The 17,828-nt window shown below is 34.0% G+C and overlaps 1 protein-coding gene across 1 annotated transcript in view; it reads right to left on the bottom strand.

The window, feature by feature from the left end:
- LOC110024635 (protein OSB2, chloroplastic-like) overlaps nucleotides 1-17,828 on the bottom strand; it is a 33,500-nt gene that overhangs the window by 14,483 nt on the left and 1,189 nt on the right. Inside the window, exons 2-5 of the mRNA XM_020724709.1 lie at nucleotides 17,137-17,275; nucleotides 6,236-6,332; nucleotides 2,066-2,166; nucleotides 1,778-1,943 (exon numbers count right to left, since the gene is read on the bottom strand). Coding sequence (XP_020580368.1) covers nucleotides 1,778-1,943; nucleotides 2,066-2,166; nucleotides 6,236-6,332; nucleotides 17,137-17,275 — 503 coding nt within the window. The remainder of the gene's footprint in view (nucleotides 1-1,777; nucleotides 1,944-2,065; nucleotides 2,167-6,235; nucleotides 6,333-17,136; nucleotides 17,276-17,828) is intronic.

Here is a 17,828-nt window from a genome sequence, read left to right as displayed (position 1 = left end):
GCTTAAGGTTAAGTTAAATTTCAACTTCAAATTAAGTTAGTATGAGCTTAAGGTTAAGTTAAATTTCAACTTCAAATTAAGTTAGTATGAGCTTAAGGTTAAGTTAAAATTCAACTTCAAATTAAGTTAGTATGAGTTTATGTTATATTTTGGTTAGTTTATGTTTAAATTTTATCTTCAGTCTAATTAGGGTCTGTTTTTTATGTTAAGTTAGATTTAGTTCAAATTTAAGCTTTGAGTTACGTTAATTTAATTATATTTCAATTTGAGTTGATTTTATTTTAATTTTAATTTGATCCAAACCAATCTAAACCAATCAAAATCCTAAGCCAAGCCAAGATCAACTACCTAAGAAAAACTAGGAAGAAACCTAAGCCTAGATAGGAAAGAGGTTAGGAAAGACATATTAACCAAAAATAGGGGAGTGATCAGGAAGGAGATGTTGACCAAAATAAAGTCCGCAATTATTGATTTTTATACCCATTTAACAAGCATTGCCCAAAATTCTGATAATTCATGGGCATATTTTTGTATGACCACTCACATAACCACAAGTGAAGCAAAAAGCAACTGCAAACCTTATGCATAAGTTAACCTCAAAGTTACTAATACAATAACAACAAGCCTTTATCCCACTAGGTGAGATCAGCTAAATGAATCATTTATCTCAATTGTTTCCTATTGAGTGTCATATTTTCATTTAATTCTAGTAAATTAAGATATTTTTTTATACAACATGCCCATGTCTATTTAGAATTACCTCTCCCTTTCTTAACACAAGTCAAATCTAAAAAATCTACTGTCATAACTGGATTATCAGATAGTCGACGTTTAATTTGACCAAATCATCCAAGACAACTCTCTCTAATCATGTCTGTCACTTGAATTTACACGGATATATTCGTTTCACATTCTGTCATTGAGTGTAAAGCCACTTATCCACCTCAGCAACCTATCTCAGCAAGACTTAATTAGTTTTATGCCTCTCTATTATAAGCAACATTCTATGTCATAAAGCATTGCAAATTTCAACACCATCTGGAAAAATTTTCCTTTTAAGTCTATTTAAGTCTAAGCGTACTTTTCTATCACACAATAAGCCCGATGCATTCCTCCACTTCAACCATCCAACTTGAATTCTACTAATAAAATCCTCATCTATATCACCATCACTTTGAACAATAGACCCGAGATATCTAAAACGTGTTTGACCACCCATTAATCGCGATTTTACTAGCATGGCCAAATAACAAAACAAATATAATACCATACATAAGGATTCTTACAGGAAAATTTTGTTTTTCAAATGTTTGAACTCTTAAGAGGCCATTATAATTGATTTAATGGCACCTGCAGCACACTATGTAAGGAAAATCATTATAAAAATTAAAAAATAATAGCATTGTGACTCTTAACTCTGGTTAGTGAGGCTTTCCCCACAAAAGAAGAAAGAGTAATGTTGCAATGAAATTCGTGATAGCAGCAATTAGTAAAATAAGTAATTTTTTCAGGCTCGTTTGGTAGAAATAAGGTCATAATATTCTTGTAGAGATGTACGAGCTGCTCTACAAGTGTGTTTCCCAGAAGAGGTGTGAATGCGAAATCACTTTCTTTCGCATGTTAAAAAGCGCGATGTACCAAGTTCTTAAATTCAAAAAAGATGAAAAGCACTCCCTATCAAAGCCTTGAATTTTAAAATCACGGTATATTTCATGTCCCAGCTCCATTTCTGGACAGAAAGCAATATTTTAATTTAGAAACTGGGGTTTAGGTATACCATGGGAAGCACTTTTTGCGAATTTGCTCTTTGTCAGTTTTGCTGCATCGACACTTTCACAAAACACCAATCCGTCAAGTCTTGTAACCACCCAATCAGGAGCAGTATTTAGCCATAACCCTTTCCCTGTCTCGTTATGTTTGAAATCTGGATTCTTGGTACTTAACTGCAGAGTATATGGCAGATATAAATTTTAAAATAACAATAAATAATTAGCGGAAAAAATAAAAATAAATCTGCCTCTTTTCTGAACTCAAACAGATAAATAACATAAAAAAATTTAGTCACCAATCCCTTCAGCTTCCCCTCCCGATTGTCCAACCATTTTTGAGGATCAATAACTAATTCATTCCACAAACTCTTGACATTATCAGACGGCTTCATATCACCTATATATGAGAACAGTGCTTAATTTAGATAGCAAGGACATAAATAGTCGAAACACTTATGCAAGAGCCAAAGCTGACTTCTAAGATATCACTCATATGTAGAAGTAAAAGAGAAGTGCTCAATGTACATTATATCCTTTAACACAACAATCAACTAGCCAAAAAATAAAGAGCAGAAAGATTTGAAAAATGAAAATCAAAACTCCATGAAACATAACATGTAATGCACAAGGACAACTAAAAGATAGAAAAATGTCAAAATAGTTCTCTGACTCTTTGCAAAATGTCATTATAGTACGAGAGTCAATAAAGGGGTCCATTTATTCCCCAAATTCTTTTAATGTGGGCTAAAGCGGTCCCCACAAAGAACTATTTCAGCTCCGATTTAAAAAGTTGGGTGACTAAGGTTGCATTTGGGGCTGCGGTGTGGTGCTGCACCGCACTTTCAGTCATTTCACAAAACTGTGTTTTATAAGTTTTTTCAAAAACCTGTGATAGAAGTAGCGTTTTGCAACCTGACTTGGCTAAAAGTGCAGTTACTGCTAGAAAGTTGCAGTTTGACATTTTAAAATAAAACAAATTTTGTAACAGGAGCAACTTCACAGTTATTTCTTCAAACAGCTATAATTGCCCCAAATAGACCCTAAATTGACACTTTGTAGACTCCAGGACTAAAATGACCACATGCAAACAGTCAGGGGGCATTTTGACACTTCACTCCTAAAAGATAATAGTAGCCTAACCAATATAAGTTGTAAAGCAATACGCAACAATTTGAAGTCTGAAAGTCGCCCACTAAATCTGGTAACTGCAATGACAGTAATAAACTACCATAGCTTCTACAATACAGTAAAAATATACCAATCATGGTCCTCAATTTATGGCTCCAAAATTCAAAAACTAACCATGAAAGTCTTATACCTATTACTCAGGTTAAACAAGTTTACCAAACAAAAGTTTTGGTCTAATCGAGTTCCATAACATCAATAACCCTCTCTACCAACAAACTTTTCCAGGTGGAACAGCAAAAACACCCCAAGTTTAACAATAAACTATGCATGAATAGAAATCCGTATATGTGTCAAATATATAATAACATATTATCTAACAAAGTAATTTTTAAATGACATTTTATATCATACAAACCTGAACTTACTTTTCTACACCTCAGCGTTGCACATCCTAGATATAATTGCAGCATTCAAGTAGGATGCCTTCTTATTTTTCAATTAGCAATGACACTAATGGTTGTTAGAAGTTTAACCAAATGAAAAAAGTAAACACAATGATGAGCAACAAATACAACATTTAATTGAAAGAATGGGAAGAGCTTAAGAAGTTGACTAGCAGAAAGGACAAAAATGATTGTGATAATGTCAATGAATATATAATCAACAGTCATCAAGCAATCTTGATTCAACAGTCATCATGAGATATATTTTCAGAATTCTCTGCTCCAAGTTGTTGGCCCTCTAAAAGACCTGCTGCTAGCGAGACTTGAATGTACCCGGTCATAATTTCTACAGCAACTACTCATAAAGAGCTACAAACCCCTATATAGTTGTCATTGGCGCTACAATCCAGAGAACAACCAGTTGCTCAGAGGCTAATTCCAGATTTCATTGTGTTAGGAAAAATTGAAGCAATAGTCTACTTTGCTGGTTTAAAAGTCATCCAATCCCAAAGACCGCGCAGCTTTGATGTGCAGTGTGAACTCAAAAACAGAAAAAGAGACCTAGACACATGGAAAGAGCTATTCACACTAGAGATCCAAGTTAAGCAAGAAGTCATCAATCCCATCATAAACACTGGTAGCCAAAAGAATCTCACATCGACCACTCTGGTAGAAAATTTGAGGTTGGACACTATACTTAATCCAAGAAATTATCTTTTAGATTGGATTCAAATGGAGTCCAGGTTGATGAGTGATCTCCAAAATATGGTCAAATTTACAATCACTAATGACCACATCAATAACATGATATAAAAGTTCATTTCATGTGACAACTATCAAGTCATATTTGAGAGTTCATACTTACATGAAAGGTATGTAGTGTAGTATTTTTGGCGCTACCAATGACAAATGACAAAGGATGGAAAGTAATTGGTAAAGGGCTATGGTTTACCACCCGTGAATGTCGCAATGGCAGACCAGGTAAGTAAACTTACAAATGCTAACTAAAATAGTTTGCTTCTGCTTCTTAGGCCTGTCATGAAGGAAGAAAAGTCCTGGGTTCTTTATGAGCAAAGCACGAGATCTACAATCACAAAAACTGTTGAAAAAGTATGCATTGCTCTTTCAAAAGTACAAAGGTTGCCACCAAAGTATTCTTACATAACTAAAGGCAATCAATGACTGGTCTAGATTATAAACAACAATATCAAGGGTCACATTGGAGCCTAACAATATTCATCAGTTTATGCACCATTTTTCAATACTTGTCTATCATTTACATGCTTTAAACAGAGCCAAAAGCAGCAGGATTCATTTCTCGTTATAGATTCTATAGAATCATTAACGGTGCTACTGATGATTACTTTAGGATTTGAAGAGGCCTCTGAGGACAAACTCTCCAATCCACAGACAATGTTGTATTTTATCATCCTCATCATTCACTGGAGTAGATTGAATGCTCTAATACTATGATGAATTTGGAGAAAAGTCTTAAGTTTTATTTGTTTTCTTTAGTTTTTAGATGCATGAACTTAAAGCTCCATATAGCTAGAAGACCAAAATCTTCCTATCATCTAGCCATTAATTACAAAAAATAAAAATTAAAAAAAAATTGAAATGCACAAGGAAAAAATAAAACAAAGAAAGAGAGACAATTGATTGATTAATGATAACATCACACCTAAATATCACCTCTAATAATATTGATTGATAATTGTAAATATCACATCCACTAAAATTGCATATTATATACTCAATCAACACTCTTCTAATTCGAAGTTATCAATCTACTAAATATTTTCCATATTGTTCTAATTTTCACCTATATTAGAAAATATCCCAACAATTAGAAGAATGTAAACATCTCAGTTTAAATATCCTTTGTGAACACCTCCATAACCAATAAAAAATAATATGAACTCAATGCTGATCCGTTATGTAATCTTGTTTTCCTCCTGTAATTAGAAATTATCTAATCAATCAGAATATTTTCAATACCAGTTAGTACCTCAGCATATATTTCTTTTATAACTTCAACATACCTTCAACACAAAACTCTCTTTCCAAATGCATGCCAAATTATTTTTTATGGTTCTTAATCATATGCATTCTCGAAATCATAAAATTATATGAAGAATATTAGTTTTCCCTTTAAACTATTCTATTAACTCTCCTACCAAAAAAAAAAAAAACTGACAGTAACATTAGCATAATTATTTCAAAATTCCAGAAACGAGGATTTCTCTTGCATTCATTTTGACATTACAATCAAATATTATTTTACTCTTAACAGAAAAAATATACTCGCCTACACACCAAAAGCTATATGTTCTTAAGTAGGAAAACTAAAAGAGGTGTAAGAAACATTTGGACCAGAAAAAAGGAAAGCACAAATTGCTTTAGATAAATAATGGCATAAATATAACAGTGATCAACTTGGGAGCAAGGTGTGTGTGCCTGGAGGGGCAGGGTACGCTTCAACTAATAAAGAGAACAAAAAGAAAGATTCAGTCAGGATATTAACCAAAATACGGTTGGCACATAATACACTATAGATAATAGGCAATTCTTTTCAAAGTAGATATGTTAAAATTAGAGCTTTAAGCTGCCAGGAATAGTTGAAAAGTCAAAAGTAATAAATTTTAAGAGGGTTATACACCATGCTGTTTCACAAGATTCAATACATTATAATATTCCAAATTAGAGTATGATTACAAGTCATGACTTTTAGCATGAAGCACAAACTGAATTTTCATACATATAATCTTTTTCTTTTCAAATAATTAAAAAAAACAACCAAATAAATAAATAGAAAAATTTATAATCAACAATGTGGATAAGATTTAATCTGAAGTGCATGATAAACAGTCAAAATCAACTAAAAGACTAGAATACCTGAATCAGAAGTAGATACCTCTTCCTGCATGTGTATGTATCCGCCTCTTTTTTGTGAGCTAGCATCCTTGACAAAGTTCAGGCTATGAGCTAAAAGCTAAAAAGAACATAGCGTGCATGTTAGTTCCACAACAATAACAGGCAAAATTCAACATAAGAAAATAAATTGAATTTAGCAAAAACAAGCGCAATCACGACATAGGAAAGATAAACCCTTGCAAAATTATACAAGAAAAATAATTACCCCTTGCACTGTCAATTTTTGCCCACAAAACAAAAAAGTGTAGCATCACACTATCAAGACCAAAATAAATGACTAATTCATTAATATTTGCAAAGATTTAAATCATTGAGAAAGCCAATTGCCTCCTTTTTCACTCCCTGATACAGCAACTGCAAATATTAACTGTTCAAAAAATCAAATAAAACAGAATAACAACATTCACAGGTTACATGTTATTTGGAAAGTTTTGAGGTATTAAAAGTACGGAACATTGTTTAAACAGCATTATTGTCTAAAACAAGCATGATAATTTATCATGAAGATTTCTCATGAAATTCAAATATTTAAGTCAACTTCAGCGTGACCGGCAAAAGCATATTGCGCGTCAAAGTTAAAAATTATTGGAGTAATAACATCTTATCGCATTCAATCATTCCATAGATCACTCAATAACACTGATAAAATCACTTGAGTTAAACCAAAATGGACAAAAAAAACCACAATCCAACAGCATTACCCCTTGCAATGTCAATTTTTGCCCACAAAACAAAAAAGTGTAGCATCACACTATCAAGACCAAAATAAATGACTAATTCATTAATATTTGCAAAGATTTAAATCATTGAGAAAGCCAATTGCCTCCTTTTTCACTCCCTGATACAGCAACTGCAAATATTAACTGTTCAAAAAATCAAATAAAACAGAATAACAACATTCACAGGTTACATGTTATTTGGAAAGTTTTGAGGTATTAAAAGTACGGAACATTGTTTAAACAGCATTATTGTCTAAAACAAGCATGATAATTTATCATGAAGATTTCTCATGAAATTCAAATATTTAAGTCAACTTCAGCGTGACCGGCAAAAGCATATTGCGCGTCAAAATTAAAAATTATTGGAGTAATAACATCTTATCGCATTCAATCATTCCATAGATCACTCAATAACACTGATAAAATCACTGGAGTTAAACCAAAATGGACAAAAAAACAACAATCCATATTGAAATATGATAAAACAAGAGTCTCGAGCGATAAAGTAAATGCTACATAATAAATAATAAATGGATAACAAAATACATAACAAGAGTTGTATAGCCTAAATATAAACTCAAACTCGGAATATATCGAATTGATAGTTGGTACTCGATACTCAATAGTCATTTTAGTAATAGACACTCGAAACTAGGTATTCAACACTTAATAGTCAGTAGTTGATACGCGATACTTAGCAATCGTACTCGACACTCAGCAGTCTGTGCTTGATAGTAGGTACTCATTAATCATACTTGATATTTGACAAGCAGCACTCAATAGTCGATAATCCACCACAAATGTGTATATTTAGTTCTTTGATTTTCTTATAACTTTAAAAGATAATTGTGCAAAGAATAAAAGTATAAGAAAAAAATTGTTCATTGCTTACCAGTTATATATATATGAAAGGAAAGAGAATGAGAGAGGTCCTCCTGAGGCCAATTAAAATAGTTCCCACAGCTATGCTCAAGATCCCATATTGAAATATGATAAAACAAGAGTCTCGAGCGATAAAGTAAATGCTACATAATAAATAATAAATGGATAACAAAATACATAACAAGAGTTGTATAGCCTAAATATAAACTCAAACTCGGAATATATCGAATTGATAGTTGGTACTCGATACTCAATAGTCATTTTAGTAATAGACACTCGAAACTAGGTATTCAACACTTAATAGTCAGTAGTTGATACGCGATACTTAGCAATCGTACTCGACACTCAGCAGTCTGTGCTTGATAGTAGGTACTCATTAATCATACTTGATATTTGACAAGCAGCACTCAATAGTCGATAATCCACCACAAATGTGTATATTTAGTTCTTTGATTTTCTTATAACTTTAAAAGATAATTGTGCAAAGAATAAAAGTATAAGAAAAAAATTGTTCATTGCTTACCAGTAAAGCTTATGCTTTGCTCATCTTTGTGGGAGGTTCAGACATAACTTGTTGACCTAGTCGTTCAGTTAGACTACATGAGACTAGTTAGGGCAACTTTTGTTGATAACTTCTTGCTAACCTCATTTTTAGTCAACAAACTCACATCCAACTCAACACACACTCATGGAGCCCCTCCTTGGACCGACATGGATACTCTCGGTTCGGGAGTAGCCACGCCCATAAGTTCCTGGGCGTAGTCACGATCGGATCGAGTATAGCCACGCCTAGGAGTTTTTCGGCATGTTCATGCTCAATTCAGACGTAGCCACGCTCAAAAATTTCTCAGCATGGTCACGCCCAATCCGGCGTAGACACGTCCAGAAGAGCCTGAGTGTCTTAGTTAGCGCCAAAGACTAGGACATACAGAATAAATAATCTACCCCTGAGGCTATTACTGAAAAAATATTTTAGATCGCCTCGAAATTATGAATCATCTATATGTCACGTCACTCAAGGGGCATTCCTAGTTACGAGGTTGGTTATGGTTGACAGATATCAATGTCCCCAGGACGACGGAAAACCATGAGTATCCTGACAAAAGAGATTATTCCTAAAGTCTAGGTTAGTCCACCCCATCTAAATTCCTTGTAGAGTTTAAGGTTTTCACTTCCATCTAGAAATCCTTCTCAACCGACTCTGTCCTTTAGTTTAGGAATTATAATCATTTCCATCAGTCAAATCAAGCATTCCTCCTTTCGATGGTTAAATCCATTCACTTGGACTTTTTTCAAAGCCACACCGCCATCAAACAGTAAGTCTCGTCCATTAGAGCTTAATTCCTCCAACTTGGATCCTTTCTTTTTCTCCAACGCCTCAATTATGAAAGTTCAATCTTTTGATAACCTGACTCATTACATTAATCGAGAGCTTTCTCTAGAGCTCATAACTTTTGAAATGTAATTAACTATTAGGGTTTGTTTCTCTAGAGCTCATAACTTTTGAAATGTAATTAATTATTAGGGTTTGCCCTTATAGGGAACGAGACCTCATAGTTAAAATAAAACTTATGTTACACTTGCAAGGTAAGGGAAAAAAACCCGATTTCGTAGACTTTCGAAGATTTTCATCATCTAGGTGGTCCAGCGCATTTTTAAGGTAATGTTTTCTTCCTTCGGGAAGATATATTATTCTTCAAAATGACATGTACGGTCAAGTTATATGGAAGTCTTACAAAAAGTTATATGATTTGTGGCGACACAAAAATTCCCTCGCCAAGACTTTTCTCTGAGAACTTCGTTGGGGACGTGTTCTTCTCTCCATTTTTTATAATGAGTTAGGTGTCATCTGTATCCCTTACAGATTCAGGTTACTCATCCTCTCGTTGGGCTTTCCATTTTGTAATGGATCCATCAAGTTACCCGATTTTTGTGTCCTATCCCGCATCCTTAATTTTCATGTTTCTTACTGCTCGTTTAAACTATGTTTGATGAGTAGGGTTTTCAGAACATGCTCTATCATCAGTTCTCCTTAGAGCATTTTTTTTAAATTAAATTGAGTCTTAATTTCATTTAAAAACTTCAAAGATTCTATAGTTGACTCTATTGATTTCTTTTCCAAACCCATCACAGAAAAGATGTCTCCTAAACTCATATTCCCCTTTGAAAACGAACGTAATTTGGCCTTTGGTCCAAGTCATCTGAACGGTGGGTCTCAATGATTTCAATTTTGCCATAGTTGACTTTCAAATCCCAACAACAAAGAATTGTCACCGGATTATGGCATCGAATCAGAAAAAGGTTTATGTCATCACTCCTTGAAATCCTAAGAATTCCTCGAAACCACTCATATGAGTCACCAGGTAAATCCATTAGGAACCCAAGACATATGACACTTAACCTGTCTCCCGTGCAATTGAAATGGGAATTACTGGTTTGCAAAAATAGGAAATTACTTGGAAGAATTTGGGTATTAGGAACCACTCTTAGGATGACAATTCTAATCAAGCATCTATGCAATATTTTGAAAATTGTCAATAAAATAAATCACAGAGAATTTTAAGAGTCAAAAATTTTTCATAAAATTACCGAATCACCAAAATATTGGACGACCGATTGGATATTTTATCGGATCACAATTTCATCCTGGAAGAAAGATTAAAGTTCAATCTTACACTTAGTCGGTTCAAAAGTATTAAGCCGAGCAAAACCTACTTGGAAAACCCAAAAGAGCATTTCTCTTTCCTTGGCTCCAAATTTGTCTCATAATTGAGCAAAGACCACAATTTTATCATTTTAAATCAAATTTGGCACTCAACCATGTGTGGGATAGCTAAACCGGAGACCTAGAAGCCAAAATGGGCCATTTGGTTTAGCGTGACCACGCCTAATTCAGGCATAACGACACTGGTCTGGCATGACCACGCTCAAACCGGGCATAATCACGCCGAAGCCTCCTTATATTAGTTTGGCCCCCTCTTGTTCGCCAATTTCTCCTTTCCAACACCTCTAAACAGCTACCCCATGCCCTAGTTTGCCGATAAAACCCTCCAAGAGCTAAAAACTGACCACAAAAAGCTCGAATCCGAAAGTTCTTGCAATCCTAGGTTAGATCCTCAACTCATTCCACAATTTCACTGTGAGTTTTTCAATTTTTCCTTCAAAACTTCCCAAATCAAACCACTGCTTCCACCCACAATACCGCCAAGAGTGAGAGGTAGGGGGTTACTGATTACAATGAAAGGAGATTTGTGAGTTTGGCAGTTGTCCAACATTTGTCTGGCATCATATTAAAGAAGAAATTGGTCCCTGAGAATCTCCAAGCACTGAGGAGTGAGATCCAAAGTGTGATAGCGAGTCGGGTTTAAGGAATGTTCTAATCTATTGTTGGCCTTGTTGTTGGCCCGTTCGTCCATGAATTTTATGCTAACGCAAAAGAGTCCTTGGATGGGTGAGTCTTCATGCGGGGTAGGTAAGCTGCTTTCGACCCCACCACCATCAACCAATTATTTTGCATTCCCGACATTCCCCACAGTGATTACTCAGATTTCTTCGCCCCTGATTACCAACAAATTATTGACTTTCTTATCGATTCTAGGTCGTTGGAAGACGAGGGCAGGAGAGGAGGAGAATAGGATTAACTTTCCCTTAACTCACTTGAATAAAATCTCCAAAACCTAGCATTACTTTATCGTAACCCGACTTTTGTCTGCCACTAGCCTCACAGATGTTACGAAGGACGGAGCGGTCCTAAATTTTTGTATCAAGCTAGGGAAATCTATAGAAATCGAGGTATTTATATACCATTCCATGTTTTATATGGCGAGCTACAAGACCACAGAGGGTTTATGTCACCCTAGTCTCATTACAACCTTATGCAATGCTACTGAAGTAGAGAGAGATGAGGAGCAGCTTCACCTTCAGAAGCCCATCATGAAGCTACCATTCAGGCATACAGACTACCTACTGCCTCCACAAACGAGCGAGGTGAGAGTTCGTCTCAGCACCACCCTGTGCCCCTTATGAGCCACCAGAAGTTTACAGCACCACCCTGTGCCCCTTATGAGCCACCAGAAGACGAGATCACCAGAAGTTTTGATCGGTTGTCAGCTACACAGAGTCATGGAGTAAGAGTTGCACGAGATTCACAAGCAGACCCAGTTTTATGTCGTTCAGCATCAGCGCCAATATGGCTATATTCGTCAAAGTTTTGAGGTCAGGCATAGAGGGGAGAGACTGCCGCCGCCACCGTTTGACCATTATACCACGGATGATCAGAAGATGGAGGAGAAGGACAGTGATGAGTAGAGGCATGACAGAGACCTCAGTTTCATTCGTTTTCTAGCATGTGTTTCATGTATGTTGTGTTGTACTATATATGTATTCCTGGACTATATCCTTATCATATAGTGGTGTAGCACATCACTTATGTAGTGATTGTATGGATGATACCTTCTGTGTTTTGTTTCTCATCTCATATACTATGCTTGAGGAATGTGATATTATTAATCTTAAATATACATAATGGATTATATGTCATATGGAGAATCTCAGCAATGTCTTGGTGTAAATGCTCAATAAAAGGGAAAGTTGATGTTGCTTTTAAATAGCCAAGACCTTCACTTTAACAAACTCTCACCTGAACCTTAAAAAAATCTTAAAATAATTAGAAGTGTACATTTGAATATTATAAACTAACCAAGGACATTTTTAAACTCTTTAACTGATAACTTAAACAATTTAGCTAGACGCTAACCTTTGAATGAAATATAATACACTGGGAAATCATATTAAGAGAAATTTGAAAAACATCAATTAAAAGAAATTAGACGTTCAAAATCCTTAAAAGAATCATACCAAATATAATAATTCCAAGACAAGTAGAAAAAAAAAGAAGGGAAAGGGCAAGAGCCCCAACTCTTGAAGTGAATAGCCCACTTACCTGAAAAGAAACTTAAATAAAAAATTGACGTCTAACACGTCCTCTAATCGATGAAACTTAAACTTTCTTGAGAAAATTTTTATGGTATTATATTCATGAAGAACGTTACGATAAATTGAATTAGTTTCTTAACCCTCGATCAATTTAAAATATCCTTGAAAAGTGTAAGATATATTTTAAAGAAACAAAGTTAAGTATTTTGAGATGCACTTAAGATCAGAAGTGTGAAGATTAAAGTAAGAATCAGGTTAACTGACGTTAACGAAAAATTTGTCCTAAAATGATATTTACACACTCATATAAATCTAAGAACTCCACAATTCTATTTGAATTTAACTTGACGAACAATAAGTTTAACTGTGATGAGAATATGCATGAATCACATCCCATTATGAGTCTCATTATAAGCACCATGCCTCCTTTGTCCACCATCACATCTCTATCTATCTACCAGGAATCCCTTGTTGATAGTAGGTTGTGGGAGCAAGACATTTGATGATCTTCCAAAAAGAATGCATCCCAAATCCCATGAGAGTCAATTACCATAGAATCTTTGAAGTCTTAATCCAAATCTGAGACCTGATTTACTATCGCTTCTAAAACATGAAAATCATCTGAAAATATTTCATTTTGTTAAACATCTCACATGAAGTCAATCTAATAGACCAATTTTGAGCCTTTAGATGACATCTAACCCTTCATTGCTTTAATTACAATTAAATGTCATCAAGAATGTTGATCCCTAAGATCAGTGGCCGATCAGAGAGTGATCAAGAATAATTGACAAACATTAAGTCGAAAACAAGATCTAAATATCTCCATATACCATAAATAATTGAGCTTGAATACGTTCTCAAAGCTAGACTTCTCATTGATTTCTTTGCAAAAGAAGCCTGAAGAGGCTAATGTGAGGTCGACACAAGGAAAAATTACTAAAAATTTTCAGCCCAAAATCTTGAAAACTGACAGCACAATAGAAACATAAGTGTCGAAGAACCATATGAATACATATCGCAATGATCAAGAAGACTGAAATCTCAAAGGCAGAATATATACCGATCAAGGAAAGTTATGAATTTACAGAACTTTTCTTAGCAGTTGGAGAAAGCAGATCCAAAAGGAATTTGTCCATCGAGATATTAACAAGAAAACATGATCAAATACCTCAGACTAAGCCTAATGATCAACCGAAGAAGCACAATGAAAAAAATTTTGAATACATCGAAAGGGTGAAAGGTTGGCAAGTAAACATATTTAAAGGGTTGCGACTCTATACTGGCGTATTCACTAGCCCAGCACAAGCATGTTATCATAATATGATTATGTTGCTTATGTCTTTCACCCTTCACAATATGATTTTGTTCTCAAGCTTTCTTGACATATTATCCATGAATCATTAATTCAGGTGCTACGGACCACATGACTGGATGTTCTCAAATTTTCTCGACATATTATCCAGGCTCCGGGAAAGAAACACTTAAAATTGTTGATGACTTATGTAATTCCATTGCTAATAAAAGATTGTTGTATTAACAGTCGGTTTAACGCTGCTATTTCTGTTATATGTCAATCTGTTGAAGTGTAACATTATATCCGTAGTAAGTTGACACGTTATATTAATTATGTTGCTCATTATCTTCATGTTTGTGGCTTTTTGGATCGTCGTTCAGAGAGAATGATTGAAACTTCTGAGAAGGTATTCGAGCTCTACTTCTTCCAAAAAAAAGGCATTGAGACAAAGATACTTCTTCCAGTAGTTGCAATTTTTCTCAATCAATTGAATGTCTTATTACGTTGTTGCATTATCATTTGAGTCATCTTAGTTTTCAATATTTAAAAAATGGTATCTGTCGATATTTACTAATACAAATCTTGTTAGATTCAAATGTAAGATTTTTCACTTAGCAAAACAACATCACATTCTGTATCTGCCCCTCTTACACGCCTTACGCTCAATTTTCACTTATTCACAGTGACTTATGAGGACCTTCTCACACTCTCAACTACACTAATAAACGGTGGTTCATAACCATGATTGATGACCATACTCGAATGATAAGGTTCGAATGACGTTGGTCTATATCTTAAAAGGTAAATATAAAATTGTAGTCACCTTAAAAAACTTTCACTTATTTATTTCATTGATGACCATACTCGAATGATAAGGTTCGAATGACTTTGGTCTATATCTTAAAAGGTAAATATAAAACTGTAGCCACCTTCAAAAACTTTCACTTATTTATTTCGACCAATTCAAAACATCAATTCAAATCCTTAGAGCCAAAAATGACCGCAAATTATTTAACTCTATATTAGGAAAATTATCGGTAAATAAAGACATCCTCAATCATAACTTGTGTACGGACACTCCTCAACAAAATGGGATAACAAAGAGAAAAAAACCGGCACTTTCTCGAAGTAGCTCACACCATTATACTTCAATATATTGTCCCAAAAAGTTTTGAAATTATTAGAATTATTATTTCTACTGCAGTTATTATTAGCTTCCGTTTCCATACTTATGTATTTCCTATGTGGTCTATTTTTGAATTTATGTCTTTACTTTATTTGATCTTTCCTTTTATTTAAGTATTGTAATGTGTATTTATACCCCTTTTTCTATCAATGAAAAATAAATTTCAATTCTCAAAAGTTAACATGGAGGAATACATTGGGCCTAATGTGTGATGAAAAAGTATTATCGCTTAAAACTAAAGGAAAATTTTATAAGAAGGTGGTGCGACCTGCAAGTTTAATGGTGCAAAATGTTGGCCAATAAAAGAGAAGCATAAATTATTTTCATAAAAAAAAAAAAACTATTTAATTATTTGTGATTATTCCTCAATGTGAGTGATTGGTTGCTTGAAGAAGTTTAGGAACTAATCGACTGCAAAAAAAAATTTCTAAAGACTAGGTGAATTCCCTTTCACTCCCAGCGCATGGATTTGTAGGGGCAAGTTCCCAGAGATTCAAATGGGACAAGTTCCACGACAACCACTGATGAACTCATTTCAATGAGTGAGTAATGCTTGCATTACTTTTTTTTTTTTGGTGCTCTCTTTTATTCAAGGTTTTAGTACATGTGCTGATAAAAATATAATGTAATTAAATAAAATTAGAAAAGAGAGATTATGAGAGTCTGTAATTTTAAATATGTGGGTGTCTTATTTTGTAAGAGTTTAAGGCCAACTTAGTAAGCCAACTAAATTTGATAGTCCCAAATGAACTCTTCTAACTAAATCTTTATATACTTTCTATAATTTGCATATACGACATGTGTCATAAGTATTTTTGAGTTGGCAACGTGGATCGCCTTGATCAAATCTCCTTTGGTAAGATATCTTCTTAGTTTGTGTCATCCCTCTACAAACCTCTACGCATAAACAATGAATATCTCCATGCTCGCAACATTTAAAAAAAAATTGAATTCAGATTTATTTGTGTTATGCCAATATTTTACCAGCACTAAAAAATAGAAAATACATGAAAAGAACTTAAAAGTACAAGAGATAAAAATCTATCAAGTATCTCAAATCCAAATAATACAGCATAAAAATAACCCTCCAAACAAGGGAAAAAATTCAAAGTCTTGAATAAAAAAAAAATGAGAGATACGATAGAAATCCTCTAAAATAAGAAAAAAATCCCCGAAGAGGTCTTGAAGGCTAAGAAAGAGAGTTACCACGGCTCTCCCCAACAATAACAACAACAAGCCTTTATCCCACTGAGTGGGGTCGGCTACATGAATCATTTTTCTCCATTTTGTTCTATAGAGTGTCATATTCTCTCTAAGATCCCATATTTATATGAGAATCTAGGAGTTTTAAGCCCTATAATAAAGTGTTATATAGTAAACATTAAATTACATGACGTGTATAGCCTAAATACAAATTCAAATTCAGACAATGCCAAATAGCTAGCCATGTTGATAGTTAAAACTTGATCTAGACAGTTGCACTCATCACTTAGCACGCAACACGCAACACTCACTCAATAGTCAATACTAGGCAATCAATACTTGACAATCGACATTCAGTTGTTGGTAATCCACCCCAGTGGTGTACACTAGGCTTAAGCTATCATTTACAAATGCAACTTTGAAATTTTTTATCTTTTCATATAGAAAAATGATAAAAATGAAAATTAAAAAAAATTCATCTTAAAATAGTCGATCAAGCATGTACAATCTTAGATATCAACAAGTGCAAAAAACATGTCAAAACTAAAGCACTAAAACTCAAAAGGAAAAATGCTAGCAATGTTAAGTCAATCCAACAATTGAAGTAAGATAATCCATTAACAATGAAATAAAACTACACCTTGATATTTTCCCTAGTATCCTCATGTGTATGAGCAAGATCGTCTCCAGTAAGCTGCCCAGATACATATATGATATCATTTGTCTTCAAATGGCATGCAGCAATTTCCGCCAAATCTCCACGAAATATTATTGGCATCCTGAAATAAGTTTACAAATTGGAAGATACGAAATGCTATTATACTCATCTTATAAATGATACAGAAAACCAAATAATTGTAATTAAATGAAAAAAAAAATAGCACACATAATATCCAAAAAAAATGAAAAGCATGGTAGCATTAATTTCAGAGTTTGAAAAAAATTTAGTGCCATGACACCGACTGTTGATGACAAAGATTCTGAATTTTCTGACAAAATGAAAACACGAACCCTGCCCAAAAATTTTGGTATCAAAGGCTAAATAATGCATATGGAAATCCAATTCTTTTATGTTATGAAATGTGTTTAGTAGTGGCAAAACCGCCTTTATATGTGAGCGCGTGTGTGCGTGTGTGTGTTTGGCAGGGAGTGGGGGTGGGTGGGTTGCTTGAACAATATTTTAGATTTTAAAAGTTTTCCCACTATTGAATTATAGTTTTTCCCACTTATCACCAAAAAAATGCCACCCCTTATGTATTTATATTTTTCTAAATCTTTACATTTTTGTCTATTTATTTTTTCTAATTATAAATTTAATGTTATATATATATA

The sequence above is a fragment of the Phalaenopsis equestris genome, unplaced genomic scaffold (assembly GCF_001263595.1).
Source record: "Phalaenopsis equestris unplaced genomic scaffold, ASM126359v1 Scaffold000263, whole genome shotgun sequence".
Classification (NCBI taxonomy): domain Eukaryota; kingdom Viridiplantae; phylum Streptophyta; class Magnoliopsida; order Asparagales; family Orchidaceae; genus Phalaenopsis; species Phalaenopsis equestris.
The sequence above is the reverse complement of the archived record's forward strand: the minus strand, read 5'-3'. Positions and strand labels throughout refer to the sequence as shown.